General features: G+C 39.1%; 1 protein-coding gene across 5 annotated transcripts in view; it reads right to left on the bottom strand.

Moving 5' to 3' along the window:
- Positions 1-1,050: 1,050 nt before the first annotated feature.
- LOC128847200 (uncharacterized) overlaps positions 1,051-13,529 on the bottom strand; it is a 12,817-nt gene continuing 338 nt past the window's right edge. Inside the window, exons 2-7 of one of the 5 annotated variants that reach the window (XR_008446874.1) lie at positions 10,755-10,876; positions 9,169-9,365; positions 5,305-5,421; positions 4,639-4,754; positions 4,255-4,380; positions 1,051-1,261 (exon numbers count right to left, since the gene is read on the bottom strand). Coding sequence is in view for 1 of the 5 variants with exons in the window: in XM_054046564.1 (XP_053902539.1) it covers positions 1,258-1,261; positions 4,255-4,380; positions 5,305-5,421; positions 9,169-9,365; positions 11,930-12,025 (540 nt within the window). In the remaining 4 variants the exon portion in view is untranslated. Of the gene's footprint in view, positions 1,262-4,254; positions 4,381-4,638; positions 4,755-5,304; positions 5,422-9,168; positions 9,366-10,754; positions 10,877-11,929; positions 12,031-13,465 lie in introns of those variants that run through there. The other 4 variants (XR_008446873.1, XR_008446872.1, XR_008446875.1 and 1 more) reach the window with 4 other exon arrangements.

Genomic DNA, 13,529 nt, shown 5'->3' with positions numbered 1-13,529 from the left:
AAGCCATTATATGTTTGCTTTCTTCTATTACTTAAGGGCTAAATGAGCAAAGCTGCATTTTTGGTGCTGAACTTCTGTAAACATGGTTATCTGTCAAGTATCAGAGGGGTAGCCGTGTTAGTCTGAATCTGTAAAAAGCAACAGAGGGTCCTGTGGCACCTTTGAGACTAACAGGCATATTGGGAGCATAAGCTTTCGTGGGTAAGAACCTCACTTCCTCACTTCTTCAGATGAAGAAGTGAGGTTCTTACCCACGAAAGCTTATGCTCCCAATATGCCTGTTAGTCTCAAAGGTGCCACAGGACCCTCTGATGGTTATCTGTATGTACACACATACTTTTCAAGCACTGTCTTTGGATCACATCTACAAGAATTTAATTCGGTCTTATGCCAGAAGAGTTCTCACACTGTACTCTAAATGTTAAATATTCAGACTTATTTGATGTACGTTAAGAGATAAGCATGGCTGTCTGCAAGGGAAATTGGGAAGTGCCAATTCATAATGAAAACAGTGACTACTCACAACCTGATTAATTAGGTTAAACCTAAAACCAGAATGAAAACAAATCACAGGGTAGGAGCTTCTCAGTTGGGTGACTGATGGCAAGTCTGATCTATTCAAAGCCAGAATTAGTGACCAAAGTTGACATGGAACTGATAAACCAGAATTAAAGGTTAGAATTGGGTTCTTAGAAGTCCAACAGATTAATTAACCAAAAAAAAACCAAACAAAAAAAAACCCTGAATCGTTTAAGTAGTTAGAGCTCACCTACCCTTCACAGCCTATCCTGAAGAACAATACTGTTTCTTAAATCTGCTATTAAAGAGATACGTACAATAGATGATCAAATGGGTATGAAATAGGCAAATACTTGCTACAAAGGCTCTGAAAACAACAAGACTGTAGTTACAAGGTTATCATTCAAACAAGTAAAGACTGAATAGTGGAAGCTGCTTAGATTTAAAGGAAGTCCTCAAGAATGCTAAATATTCATATCCCAAGATGCCAGCCCCAGGAACCAGAAGAGAAATTAAAACATTGAGACAATATAATTTTAATATTCCTTTAATAAGAATATTTAGTAAATACTTTACAAACAATATAAAATACACTGCTCTTCAAAGTACCAATTTATACTATGCACAAAGGAAATACCTTCTGTATTAAATAATTTTACCTTTCTGAAAGGTCAGATTCAGAGCCAATAGGAGAATCTTCACCTGAATACCAGGAAACCTCGTTGTATGAATGCTGACTTATCTGTTAAAAGGAAAATATTCAAATTAATCACATTAGGAAAAAATAAGAAATAGACAATTCAGGAATAATAATTTTGAATAGAAAACTCATATTTAAAAGGTAGGCCTATGTTCTTGGAATACATTACTGTATATCCAGGAGACTGGACACGATGCAATTACACTAATTTCTTAGGCTCTCTAGTGTCCCGTGCACGTATTAAAAGTACATTTTTAGAAAGATCACTAAAGTATGTACCAAATTAATTATCAATTCTTATGGATTACTGAACCTAAAGAAAGAAATGGACAATCATACCTACTGGAGCTTTTCTTGGTCTCTACTGTCAAGATGTGACTACGTTTGGTGGAAGTGCAGTAAGAAGTCAACCAAGTCGACTGGCAAAATGATATTGTTACCTCCATGAGCACCATAGTATTTTAGACTGATGTTATAACATTTTAAAAGAATAATTAAAAGTGGACACAAATGGATACAAATTAAATGTAAGATGAGCAAAATGAACTGCACACAGCAATACCACTGGTCTGCACAACGTTTGCTGGATTGACTATCCAACATTCACTCAATCTCAAAACTAGAGGAGTTGACTGCAACAGAATGTGGCCCTAAATACATTGGAAATATTTTCAATAGGGACTTCATGAACTAGCAGAGCCACATATGCTTTAAAACTGATAGTTATCTTAAGGGATTGTAGAGTTCTCCATTGCAGTGCACACATTCAGTGTCATAACACACACTTAAAAAGACATCATCATTACAGGACGGAATGTTAGTAAGTGGTGTCTGGCCATTCCATCTCTTTCACAGTTACCTTATATATTTGGTTATAACTGTCACATGTATGTTAAAAGACTATGGCTGTTAAAGAAAAAGTTTCACACTCATTTCTGTAGGTGTCCTGAACAAATACATTTAATGTGTTTGTTTAAGCAAGCTTCACATTTAATACGGAATGGATTGTGTAGGCCAGCAAAATTGCTCTGTGCACCTTTAAATTGTTGCTGATCTTAAAATGACCAAAGTCCTTCCCTCCCTCCCACCCGGTCTCTCCAAAACATATTTCTGAAGTCAAGAAAAAGAGGTGCAAAGAACATTTCAGTTTGTAATAGCCAATGTTAAAGGACCAATATCAGATTCAAAATGATATTTTTAAAGATACCAAGTTTCTTCATCTGTGTTACTGAGAACCACCACTTACATTACTAAAACTTGAAGATTTAACAGACCACATTATTTTTTAATGTTATTTATGCAGTTTATTTTGTGTAGTGTGTGTATACACATATGCCACCTCTATATGCGTACATTATAAATACAGCAGCAGCTGCCATTCAGAATTGGATTTACAAGGCCAACAGCTCTGAATGGTTTACAGCAGCAACCACTCCATGCACAGCACTGGTGGGAAGGCAAGAGTTTGGATGCTCACTTCTCCTCACCCCAGAGACAGGGGAATCCAACTGAGCACACTAGATGCAGCAACATTCCCCCCCAACCTATGGCCCACACCAACAGCCATCCAGGGAGGAATTTCAAAAGACAATATTGGCTAACAACAGCAGCTACTCCAATAGGAGTACTTCACTGTACCTGCAACTCTTCTAAATCCACTCTGTCCTTCTGATGTCAATATCACACTAAAAATCCCAGAACTCAACACAACTGACTCTTCATTGTTACCTGTCTTAAATCTGTTAATCATTAATAGATTTTGCTTTGCTTTGCTTCATAGTTCTGCTGCACAAAGTATCCCTGTCAACCTCCTGATCCTTAACTTCCTGTGTGTATAAATGCAAATACAAAATGGAAATATCAAGGCATCTAACTCTAAAAATCTATGTAGCCAATTAACCTTACTTTGGTAACCCTCATCCTGCTTTCCCTCCCAGTCCCTAACATTTTTGCTCTCACTTGTTAGATCTGTCCAATTGTCACAAACTAAGCTCCTTGAAGCAAGGAGAGTGACTTCTTTCTTTTGTGAAAGGTCTAGCATGCTTTCAGGAATAAATACATACATACTTGTTTATATATAACTGAAAATTTAATTATGTTTAATCCATTCATTTTAAACTTTTGAAATAAGCAGCATCATTTGCATTGTCCTGACTGTTGTGTTCTGCATTGCTGCATGAGAGAAACTTAGTTTTAATTTTTAAACCAACGTTTTACTATACAGACCAGAAGTAATAGGGCATACTGTGAGGAGGGTACACATTCAATGATTGCAGGCTCCATAGCACCTCACATGATTCTATTTTAGTCATTTTGGCTAAATGAGAAGCAGCACTAATGTGCTCATTGACTTAAAGGATAGCAGTGTTGATGTGGGACCTCAAGGATATGACAGAAAGAGAAAATATGCAATTTCTCATGATTTCACTGACTCTGGACCAGGAAAGAAGTCTACTTTTGAGTATGTAACAAGTTTTACGAGACACAACAAAGCATCTCTTGAAACACTGAGTGAAAAGATTATATACAATTGCTTCAGGTTCTTTCCAGTTTGATTTCACCACAGCTGCTTTTTGACATGAGCCATATAAAAGCTGTTGCACTATTGGCTGGAAATTTTCAGCTAATAAAGCAAACTCAATGTGGATTACTAGGGAAGTCAGATTTCAATTTAAATTGGAGAAGTAAAATGCATTTCTAACAGAGAAAAAATATTTAATATAAAACCCAGTCTTCAGTGGTTTAAGGAAGCAACACCATGCAATAAAACGGAGAAATAAAATTAGCTACTTCTTGCTTTCGATAAATTGCAAGGTACCAGACTGAAAAACAATGGTCTCGTGAGAATCCAAGAAGAGCAGGTGTCGCAATATTCAAGTTAACTCTTGTTTCCTTTTTAGAACATTGGTTACAACTATATAACTAGGAGATAACGAAATCTTGCCTTTTCAGTTATTTTGGATATCAGCAAATATTTTAAAAATTTTTACTTTATCGAAAATTTTAAAAGGTAGGGAAAAAAATGTATCACTAACTTTTCATGACTCTGTACTGAAGAGGAGTCATCCTGCAAATGCCTCTCTTCTTTCACGGTTCTGATTCCCCTACTTTGTGGTAAAGAACAGGCTGATTCTGCAGTCAGTCGGTCCTCACTGTCATATCTATATTACAGAAGGTTTGATATTAGTAAAATATTTAAGAAAGCTTAAAGTTAGTTTTATAATTGTTGTCTTTGAAAGTCCCATGGCTCGAAGGATTTCCTCACAACGCCTACTCAACCATTAACTTAAGCTGCTAGGTCAGGTGAGATACTCGGGTTGCCAAATGCCCTGCCAAAATCATGCATATTTTATGTCTATTAACCCATCTTCAAGCCACCCAATGAAATACATGATCATTACCCCATCCCACTCACCAACCTATGCTCTGCTTCTCTGCTGCTGCCTCTGCTCCTCTCCTGGAAATACGGATAGCCTTTGGCCTCCCAGGTCCTGCTTTCCTTGTGGGCCCTCTGCTACTCACTCCGTCCCCTTCTCTTAAAGGAGAGGCAGTTCAGAGACTGTTCTGCACCCTGCTCTCCCCATCTCTAGTTCTATGAAAATAGCAGTGGCTCAGAGTGCACTCTACTCCCTCATTCCCCCACCCCAGCATATGGAAAAAACATCACTGGCTTTAACTACTCCTCTTCTTGTCTCTCCCTCACATCCTGAAAGAGAAATAGTGGCACTTGCTCCCAGCCTCTCCGTCTCCGATAGAGCCAACAGCACCATGGGCTCAATTCCACCTATTCATTCAGGCAGATGTTTTACATTAAACAGAGTTTTTAAAGCCCTGGAGAATAAAACACAATATTTAAGAAATGGACTCTGACAGGCAGATCAATGGATTTGGTGTGGACACCATCAGAAAAGGGACACCTTTTAAAAGAACAAGTTCTCCTTATAAGGATACTCCAGAGCATAAAATGCCATAAATCTGATATGAGACAATAAACCAAAATTAACTTAAGAGAAGGCTAGAAAACTTGTATTCTACATCTTATCTTTATGAGTATCAATTGCATAAAATAAAGTAGTATCACTAACATTCCAACAGCTGAAGAGGAGTCATGTAAATCTCTTTCTTCTTTCGCAGTTATGATTTTCATATCTTCAGGTAAGGAGACTACTGCTTCTTTAGGTAATGGATCATCATGGTCATAGCTACAAGAATTAAAAGGACAATAGTTATATTCAAATAGCACCCAAAACACAGTAGACACTGCACAGCCATCCGATCCCAAGATCTTACTGTCTAAAAACATAAAGATGCAGGGTGGAGGTAAAAAAAATACAACCAAGCAAGCAGAGTGGTCAGAGTGATGACTATCACATGTCTAAGGTGAGGTAATATCTTTTGTTGGACCAACTTCTATTGGTGAGAGAGGCAAGCTTTTGAGTAACACAGAGAGCTCTGTGTGGCTTGAAAGCTTGCCTCTCTCACCAATAGAAGTTGGTCCAACAAAAGATATTATCTCACCCACTTGTTCTCTCAAGTATCCTGACACTCACACAGCTACAACTACACTGCATACATGTCTAATCAGCTCCTTTAAAATAATAAGAAACAAACAAGCTACCTCCAACTATCTTTCTACTTAGTCATGGTTAATTCCTTACTTTTACTTCCTCCCCTTCACCATCTGTCCCTGTTCAGCCTTCCATTCAACAAAAGCCATCCTTCTACACCCCCTCTTCTTCACAGACTCTGCTGAGTGCAACCAGACCCCCAGCATAAGGAGATAAAAGCAAAAAAAAAAAAAAAAAACGAACTAGCCAATCATGAGATGCCTTACTTTAGATAACTGTGGTTCTTTGAGATATGTTGTCCACATGGACTCCACTCTTGGCACACATGGACTGCATGCATGCAAGATCCGATTCTTTGGCCAGCCATGTCTATTTGGGCTATGTCTGCACCCTAGATGCCCTCATACCCCACCCACTCAAGGGCCCAACCATCCCTCAGTTTCTTTGTCAATACCGAATTCCAGAGGAGCAGGACTTTGTGGTAGCAGGGAAGGAGGGTGGATCATGGAATCTATGTGGACAACCTCTTGAAGTTAGTGTAAGGTAAGTAACTTCTTTCTTGTTCGAGTGACTGAACAAGATTCCACTATTTATGACTAACTAGCTTCTCTTTGCTTGGAGACGTGTAGGAGTCCAACTTAAACAATGACTGCAGAACAGCACTACCAAAGCAAGGATACAATCCGGAAGCCTCTACCAAAGAGAAGCATCCTGTAAAAGTGTGGGTCGAGCAACATGTAGCTGCCCTAGAAAATTTCAGAAATAAAGACGCTCTTCAAGCATGCATTAGAGGCTGCCTAAGCTCTGGTGCAATGAGCTCTAACCTGGCTGGGTGTAATGGAACTAATCTGCCTAAATCATAACACATCTTTATACAGCTGGAGACCCACTTAGATAATTTCTAAGAGGATATTTAACCTGATATTGCATTCAAAGGCCACTAACAGTTGAGGTATGTTTCTGAATGGTTTTGTCCTGACAATACACACAGTGAACTTAAAAAGCAACAAAGAGTCCTGTGGCACCTTAAAGACTAATAGATGTATTGGAGCATAAGCTTTCGTGGGTGAATGCCCACTTCATCAGACGCATGTAATTAACTTACTACATCAAGTGTGTGAAGTTTAGTTTCCCTTGGGGCTGAGTGAGGCTTGCAAAAGAAAATTGGGAGATGAATGAATTGTTTTACATGGAATTCCAAAACAAATTTAAGCAGGAATTTGGGATGAGGCCTGAGATTGACTCTGTCCTTATAAAACACTATATAAGGTGGATCTGCCATGAGGGCCTGAATCTCTCCAACCCTGTGAGCTGATGATATAACAGCCACTAAAAAGGCAGACTTTATAGATAAATGGTAGAGGGAACAGGTTACTAAGGCCTCAAAGCAGGGAACTCACCAACCCTGCCAATATTATACTGAGGTCCCAAGAGGGATGGGGAAAAAAAAACATGAGTAAAGCCCTGAAGGAACCTTACCACTGTGTTGCTGCTAGACAGACCTTTATGGTACTGACAGGAAGCCCAGATTGTTTCAGGACTAATAAACAATCCAGTATTGCTGAGCAATTCTAAGGACAGAAAGCTGGTGCTGAGAGGCTCAAAAAGCAAACCTCTCCCACTAGGTTTTTTAAGTTAGTCTATCTGAGGCTTTTCGGCTTTGGAGCACAATGTTCTGAACTTCAGCTGAACAGATTCTTTTGGTGGGTTTCTACCATCCGGATGCAGGGTTTGACCATTGGTCTGCAAAACTAAGGAAGATAGGGGTACCCTTAAGTATTTAATTAAAAAGGTTTTCTTGTGCCAATTGGCAAAAGACTAACTCTAACTATATAATAAAATAATTAACTATCCTAAAGATACACACACACACTATACTAGTGCAGTGTGCAGAGATGCAAGTGGAAACTGCAGGGGTTCAGTCTTTTGTGACATGGGCAGTAAGAAGGAACTGAGGACTAGTTGGACTCACTCTGACCTTTATAGTCTCAGTGAGGAGATCTAGTGAGTTGGTACAGCCTCAACAGACACTGCTGGCCAAAAGAATAGGATATTGTGTACGTGGGCATATGCACAGCAAGAATGGAATCCATATGTACAATAACTCAAAGAAGAAACCTAATTTTCAACACGGCACAAGGTTAACCGTTGAGTACAGCAAGGACTAGTGTTTGTTAGTGATCTGGAAAAAAGGCAGTGAGTAATGACATGGCTGAATTTACAGATGAGACAACATTACTTGGGTTAGTGAAGACTAAAGACTATTCAAACCTGCAAAGAGACCTAATCAAGTTAGTTGAATAAGCAACACAATGGCAGACAGAATTCAGTGTTGACAAAGGCAAAATAATGCCCATTGGAGGGAATAATTTAGAACTCAGTGTATTTAAACTTATCTGCTAGCTCAAGAAAAAAACCTGTGCATCAGTATGGACACCTCAGTGGAGGCCTGTTGCGCAGCAGCAGTCAGAAAAGGACAGTTATTAGGATGCATAAGAAATAAGATGGAGAATAATTAAAACTATATATAGCTATTAACTAATGGGACAATCTTACCTAGAATACTCTGTTTAGTTCTGGTCATCCCATGGCAAAAAGATGTAGTAGAAATAAAGAGGGGATTCAGAGATGGACAACAAGAATTACAGCCATGGACTATCTTCATAAAAGGACACTAAAAAGACACACACCTTAGAAAGGAGGTAAATAAGGAAGAGCTGCAGTAAAGGTGTACGAACTAATGACCGGTTCTGAGAAAGTAGATCAGGCACTGCTACTCACCCTCTCATTTTACAAAAACAAGGGGTCGCTCCCTGAAACTGAAAGGTGACAAACACAACACACTATTTGCCTATCAAACTTGATGACAAAAGATATAATTGAGGCCAGAAATATAACAAGATTCAAAAAGAGAATTTTATATATTTAGCCTGATATATCTATATCTATAGAGAGAGAGAGAGAGAGAGAGAAGTATACGGAAAAAATTAAAAATAAAATCAAGAGTTCTGGAAAGCTTCAGGGCATAAGTCAACCTCTGGGGAGTTAAGAAGACAATCTACCTGGAGTAAAACTATTCCATAACTGGGACTGCAGGGCTTTTTGGAACCTTCCTCTAATGTAGCTGATACTGACCACTACTAAAATATATATAGACAGCTGGTCTCCTCCAATATGGTAATTCCCAGATTCCAAAATGGTACTATGATGGAGTTTGATTTTGAGGGGAACAGGACATCAAAGGCAAAACCCTCCTGGATTCTCCTGCCCCCATCATGGGAACCGTCTACCACTTCTATCTAATATGCAAAATAATAATCATAATACAAAAAAAAGGTGATTAGTTTCATATTCATGCAAGTGAGGTACTATTTTACTTACAGATCCAGCAAAAATCCTGCAAGGTCTGTATCACTTTTGAAATCCAGTTTTTCCCTTAAGGTCAGCCATCGGCCAATTTGATTCCCCAAGTATATCCTTGTGTACGCCACCCTTTTATCAATAATTTGTCTCCTGGTTTTCTTTTCTGAAGAAGTTAATATTGTGGGTCTTGCGCATCTTTTTCTCAGCATTGTTGGCTTTTAAATATTAAAGAGAAAGAAAGTCAGCAAAAGTAACAATCATAATACATACACCATGCTTAGTGCTTACATAGTGCTTCACATGTTCAAAATAAAGACCTTAACTAATCACTTCACAAATTCTTTGCAATATTAAATCTTGTACTCCCGACCAAAAGCTCCAAATTAAGTGTTTAGCATTAATACGTTGAACAGTTAGATTTTTACAATTCTGCTTTAGCAACATACTGTCTTGCTAGAGCATGAATCAGGCTCATCAATTTATTTCATATTTAATTATAAAGGATGATTTTACAAACAGTAGCAGACCCTATGCCAATGTTGCTAGAGCTAGGCAAAGATGTGGTAATTGTTCACAGAAAAGTTTATACAAAAAACTTTTGGTTTTCAACCTACTGATTGTTGCCCAAAGTGTTTGGTAATAAAAAATACAAATAATAATAATAATAATAATAATAAATAATAACAACAATATAAAAATACAATACATAATTCAAGATTGATGTCACACATTACTGATTCCAACTGACAATTTGTGGACACTGAGATTACTTGTTTTGTTCAAGAGTAATGAACAAAATCCTGTTTCAGAATGTTAGCAAACAAAATAAATAGATACAGAGACGTAGAATCATAGAACTGGAAGGGACCTCGAGAGGTCATCTAGTTCAGTCCCCTACACTAATGGCAGGACTAAGTATTATCATTCTAGACCATTCCTGAGAGGTGTTTGTCTAACCTGCTCTTAAAAATCTCCAATGATGGAGATTCCACAACCTCCCTAGGCAATTTATTCCTGTGCTTAACCACCCTAACAGTTGGGAAGTTTTTCCTAATATCCAAACTAAACCTCCTGTGCTGCAATTTAAGCCCATTGCTTCTTGTCCTATCCTCAGAGGTTAAGAAAAACAATTTTTCTCCCTCCCTCCTTGTAACAACCTTTTATGTACTTGAAAACTGTACAGAAGCTGAGGGAACTGGGGTTATTTAGTCTGCAGAAGAGACGAGTGAGGGGGGATTTGCTAGCAGCCTTCAACTACCTGAAGGGGGGTTCCAAAGAGGATGGAGCTAGCTTGTTCTCAGTGGTGGCAGATGACAGAACAAGAAGCAATTGTCTCAAGTTGCAGTGGGGGTGGTCTAGTCTGGATATTAGGAAACACTATTTCACTAGGAGGGGGTGAAGCACCTAGGGAGGTGCTGGAATCTCCATCCTTAGAGGTTTTTAAGGCCCGGCTTGACAAAGCCCTGGTGTTGGTCCTGCTTTGAGCAGGGGATTGGACTAAATGACCTCCTGAGGTCTCTTCCAACTATAATATTCTATGATTCTATGTCCCCTCTAAGTCTTCTTTTCTCCAGACTAAACAAACCCATTTTTTTCAATCTTGCCTCATAGGTCATGTTTTCTAGACCTTCAATCACTTTTGTTGCTCTTCTCGGACTTTCTCCAATTTGTCCACATCTTTCCTGAAATGTGGTGCCCAGACTGGACACAATACTTCAGTTGAGGCCTAAACAGTGCAGAGTAGAGCAGAAGAATTACTTTGTGTGTCTTGCTTACAACACTCCTGCTAACATATCCCAGAATGACATTCGCTTTTTTTGCAACAGTGTTACACTGTTGACTCACATTTAGCTTGTGGTCCACTATAACCCACAGATCCCTTTCCGCACTACTCCTTCCTAGGCAGTCATATCCCGTTTTATATGTGTGCAACTGATTGCTCCTTCCTAAGTGGAGTACTTCGCATTTGTCCTTATTGAATTTCATCAGACCATTCCTCCAATTTGTCCAGATCATTTTGAATTATAATCCTATCTTCCAAAGCACTTGCAACCCCTCCCAGCTTGGTATCATCCACAAATTTTATAAGTGTACTTTATGCCATTATCTAAATCACTGATGAAGATATTGAACAGAACCGGACCCTAAACTAATCCCTGCGGGACCCCACTCGCTATGCCCTTCCAGCATCACTGTGAACCACTGATAACTACTCTCTTGGAACTGTTTTCCAACCAGTTATGCATCTACCTTACAGTAGCTCCAGCTAGGTTGCATTTTCCTAGTTTGTTTATGAGACAGTATCAAAAGATTTACTAAAGTCAAGATATGCCACTACCGCTTCGCCCCTATCCACAAGGCTTGTTACCCTGTCAAAGAAAGCTATCAGGTTGGTTTGACATGATTTCTTCTTAACAAATCCATGCTGACTGTTACTTATTACCTTATTATCTTCTAGATGTTTGCAAATTGATTTCTTAGTTATTTGCTCCATTATCTTTCCGGATACAGAAGTTAAGCTGACTGGTCTACAATTTCCTGGGTTGTACTTATTTCCCTTTTTATAGATTGGCACTATATTTGCTCTTTTCCAGTCTTCCGGAATCTCTCCTGTCTTCCTTAACTTTTCAAAGATAATCGCTAATGCCTCAGATATCTTCTCAGTCAGCTCCTTGTGTATTCTAGGATGCATTTCATCAGGCCCTGGTCACTAGAAGACATCTAACTTGTCTACGTAATTTTTAACTTGTTCTTTCCCTATTTTAGCCTATGATCCTACCTCAATTTCACTGGCATTCACTATGTTAGACATCCAATCGCCGCCAACATTCTTGGTGAAAACCGAAATAAAGTATTCGTTAAGCACCTCTGTCATTTCCACATTTTCTGTTATTGTTTTCCCCCCCTCATTGAGTAAAGGGCCTACCCTGCCCTTGATCTTCCTCTTGTTTCAAATGTATTTGTAGAATGTTTTCTTGTTACCCTTTATGTCGCTAGCTAGTTTGATCTCGTTTTGTGCCTTGACCTTGTTAATTTTGTCCCTATATACTTGTGTTATTTGTTTATATTCATCCTTTGAGCTAGTTTCCACTTTTGTATGACTCTTTTTTGATTTTTAGATCATTGAAGATTCTCCTGGGTAAACCAGGATGGTCTCTTGCCTTACTTCCTATCTTTCCTATGCAGTCGGATAGTTTGCTCTTGTGCCCTTAATAATGTCTCTTTGAAAAACTGCCAACTGTCTTCTATTGTTTTTCCCCTTAGACTTGCTTCCCATGGGATCTTACCCACAAACTCCCTGAGTTTGCTGAAGTCTGCCTTCTTGACATCCACTGTCTTTATTTTGCTATTCTTCCTCCTACCATTCCTTAGAATCATAAACTCTGTTTGATGATCACTTTCACCTAAGCTGCCTTCCACTTTCAAATTCTCAACCAGTTCCTCCCTATTTGTCAAAATCAAATCTAGAACAGCCTCTCCCCTAGTAGCTTCCTCCACTTTGTGAAATAAAAAACTGTCTCCCATACATTCCAAGAACTTGTTGAATAACCTGTGCCCTGCTGTGCTATTTTCCCAACAGACATACTGAACTGAACATTGGTAAATAATTTAATTCACTGATCCATTTGTGAATAATCTTGATCTGTATTAGCCCAATTTGTACCTATGTACTTTCATATAGTCAAATATGCCAAGTAACCCTTAATATTGCACAACTACTGATGGGTTCCCATAGGTAACAGAAATACAACCATCAGTATCAGGATTTGTCTTCATTCCCCCCAAAAAACTTGTGTTTTTAATCTCAAGGTAAAGGAAGGTACAGGAGCGATACCAAGGTGAAGCCACAGTGAGGACAGAAACAACAAGGAGTCTGGTGGCACCTTAAAGACTAACAGATTTATTTGGGCATAAGCTTTCGTGAGTAAAAACCTCACTTCTTTGGATGTGAGGACAGGACACTTCAGATTTATCTGAGGTAAATTCACAGAGATCAACGCCAGACAGGCCGGATCTCAGCAAGTTAAAAGTGATGTACCATGCTGTCATCCCTGTGTTTTTACCTTGGGATAGCTTTTACCTAGAGGTAAAAAAAATTCCAAGTTTTTTTTAACAGCAAAGACAAGCCCTGCCGCCCACTTTGTTCCACTTCTCTATTCGTCCTGCCACAGCATCCAGACACCGCGACAAAAACTTTATTACTAGCTCTGCTGCCTACATCACCCCTCACCTCATGGGAAGCAAGGGACACAGGAACCTGGGAGACGCAAGAGTAGCACCCAGCCAGCGGGTGGGGGGAGCAAAGGACACCTACCCCAAAACCCAGCACATACTCCAGACCCAGTTCTTCACCCTGGTACGGCTGTCCCCGCATCCAG

This window comes from Malaclemys terrapin, chromosome 13 (genome assembly GCF_027887155.1).
Source record: "Malaclemys terrapin pileata isolate rMalTer1 chromosome 13, rMalTer1.hap1, whole genome shotgun sequence".
In the NCBI taxonomy this organism is placed as follows: Eukaryota; Metazoa; Chordata; order Testudines; family Emydidae; genus Malaclemys; species Malaclemys terrapin.
The sequence above is the reverse complement of the archived record's forward strand: the minus strand, read 5'-3'. Positions and strand labels throughout refer to the sequence as shown.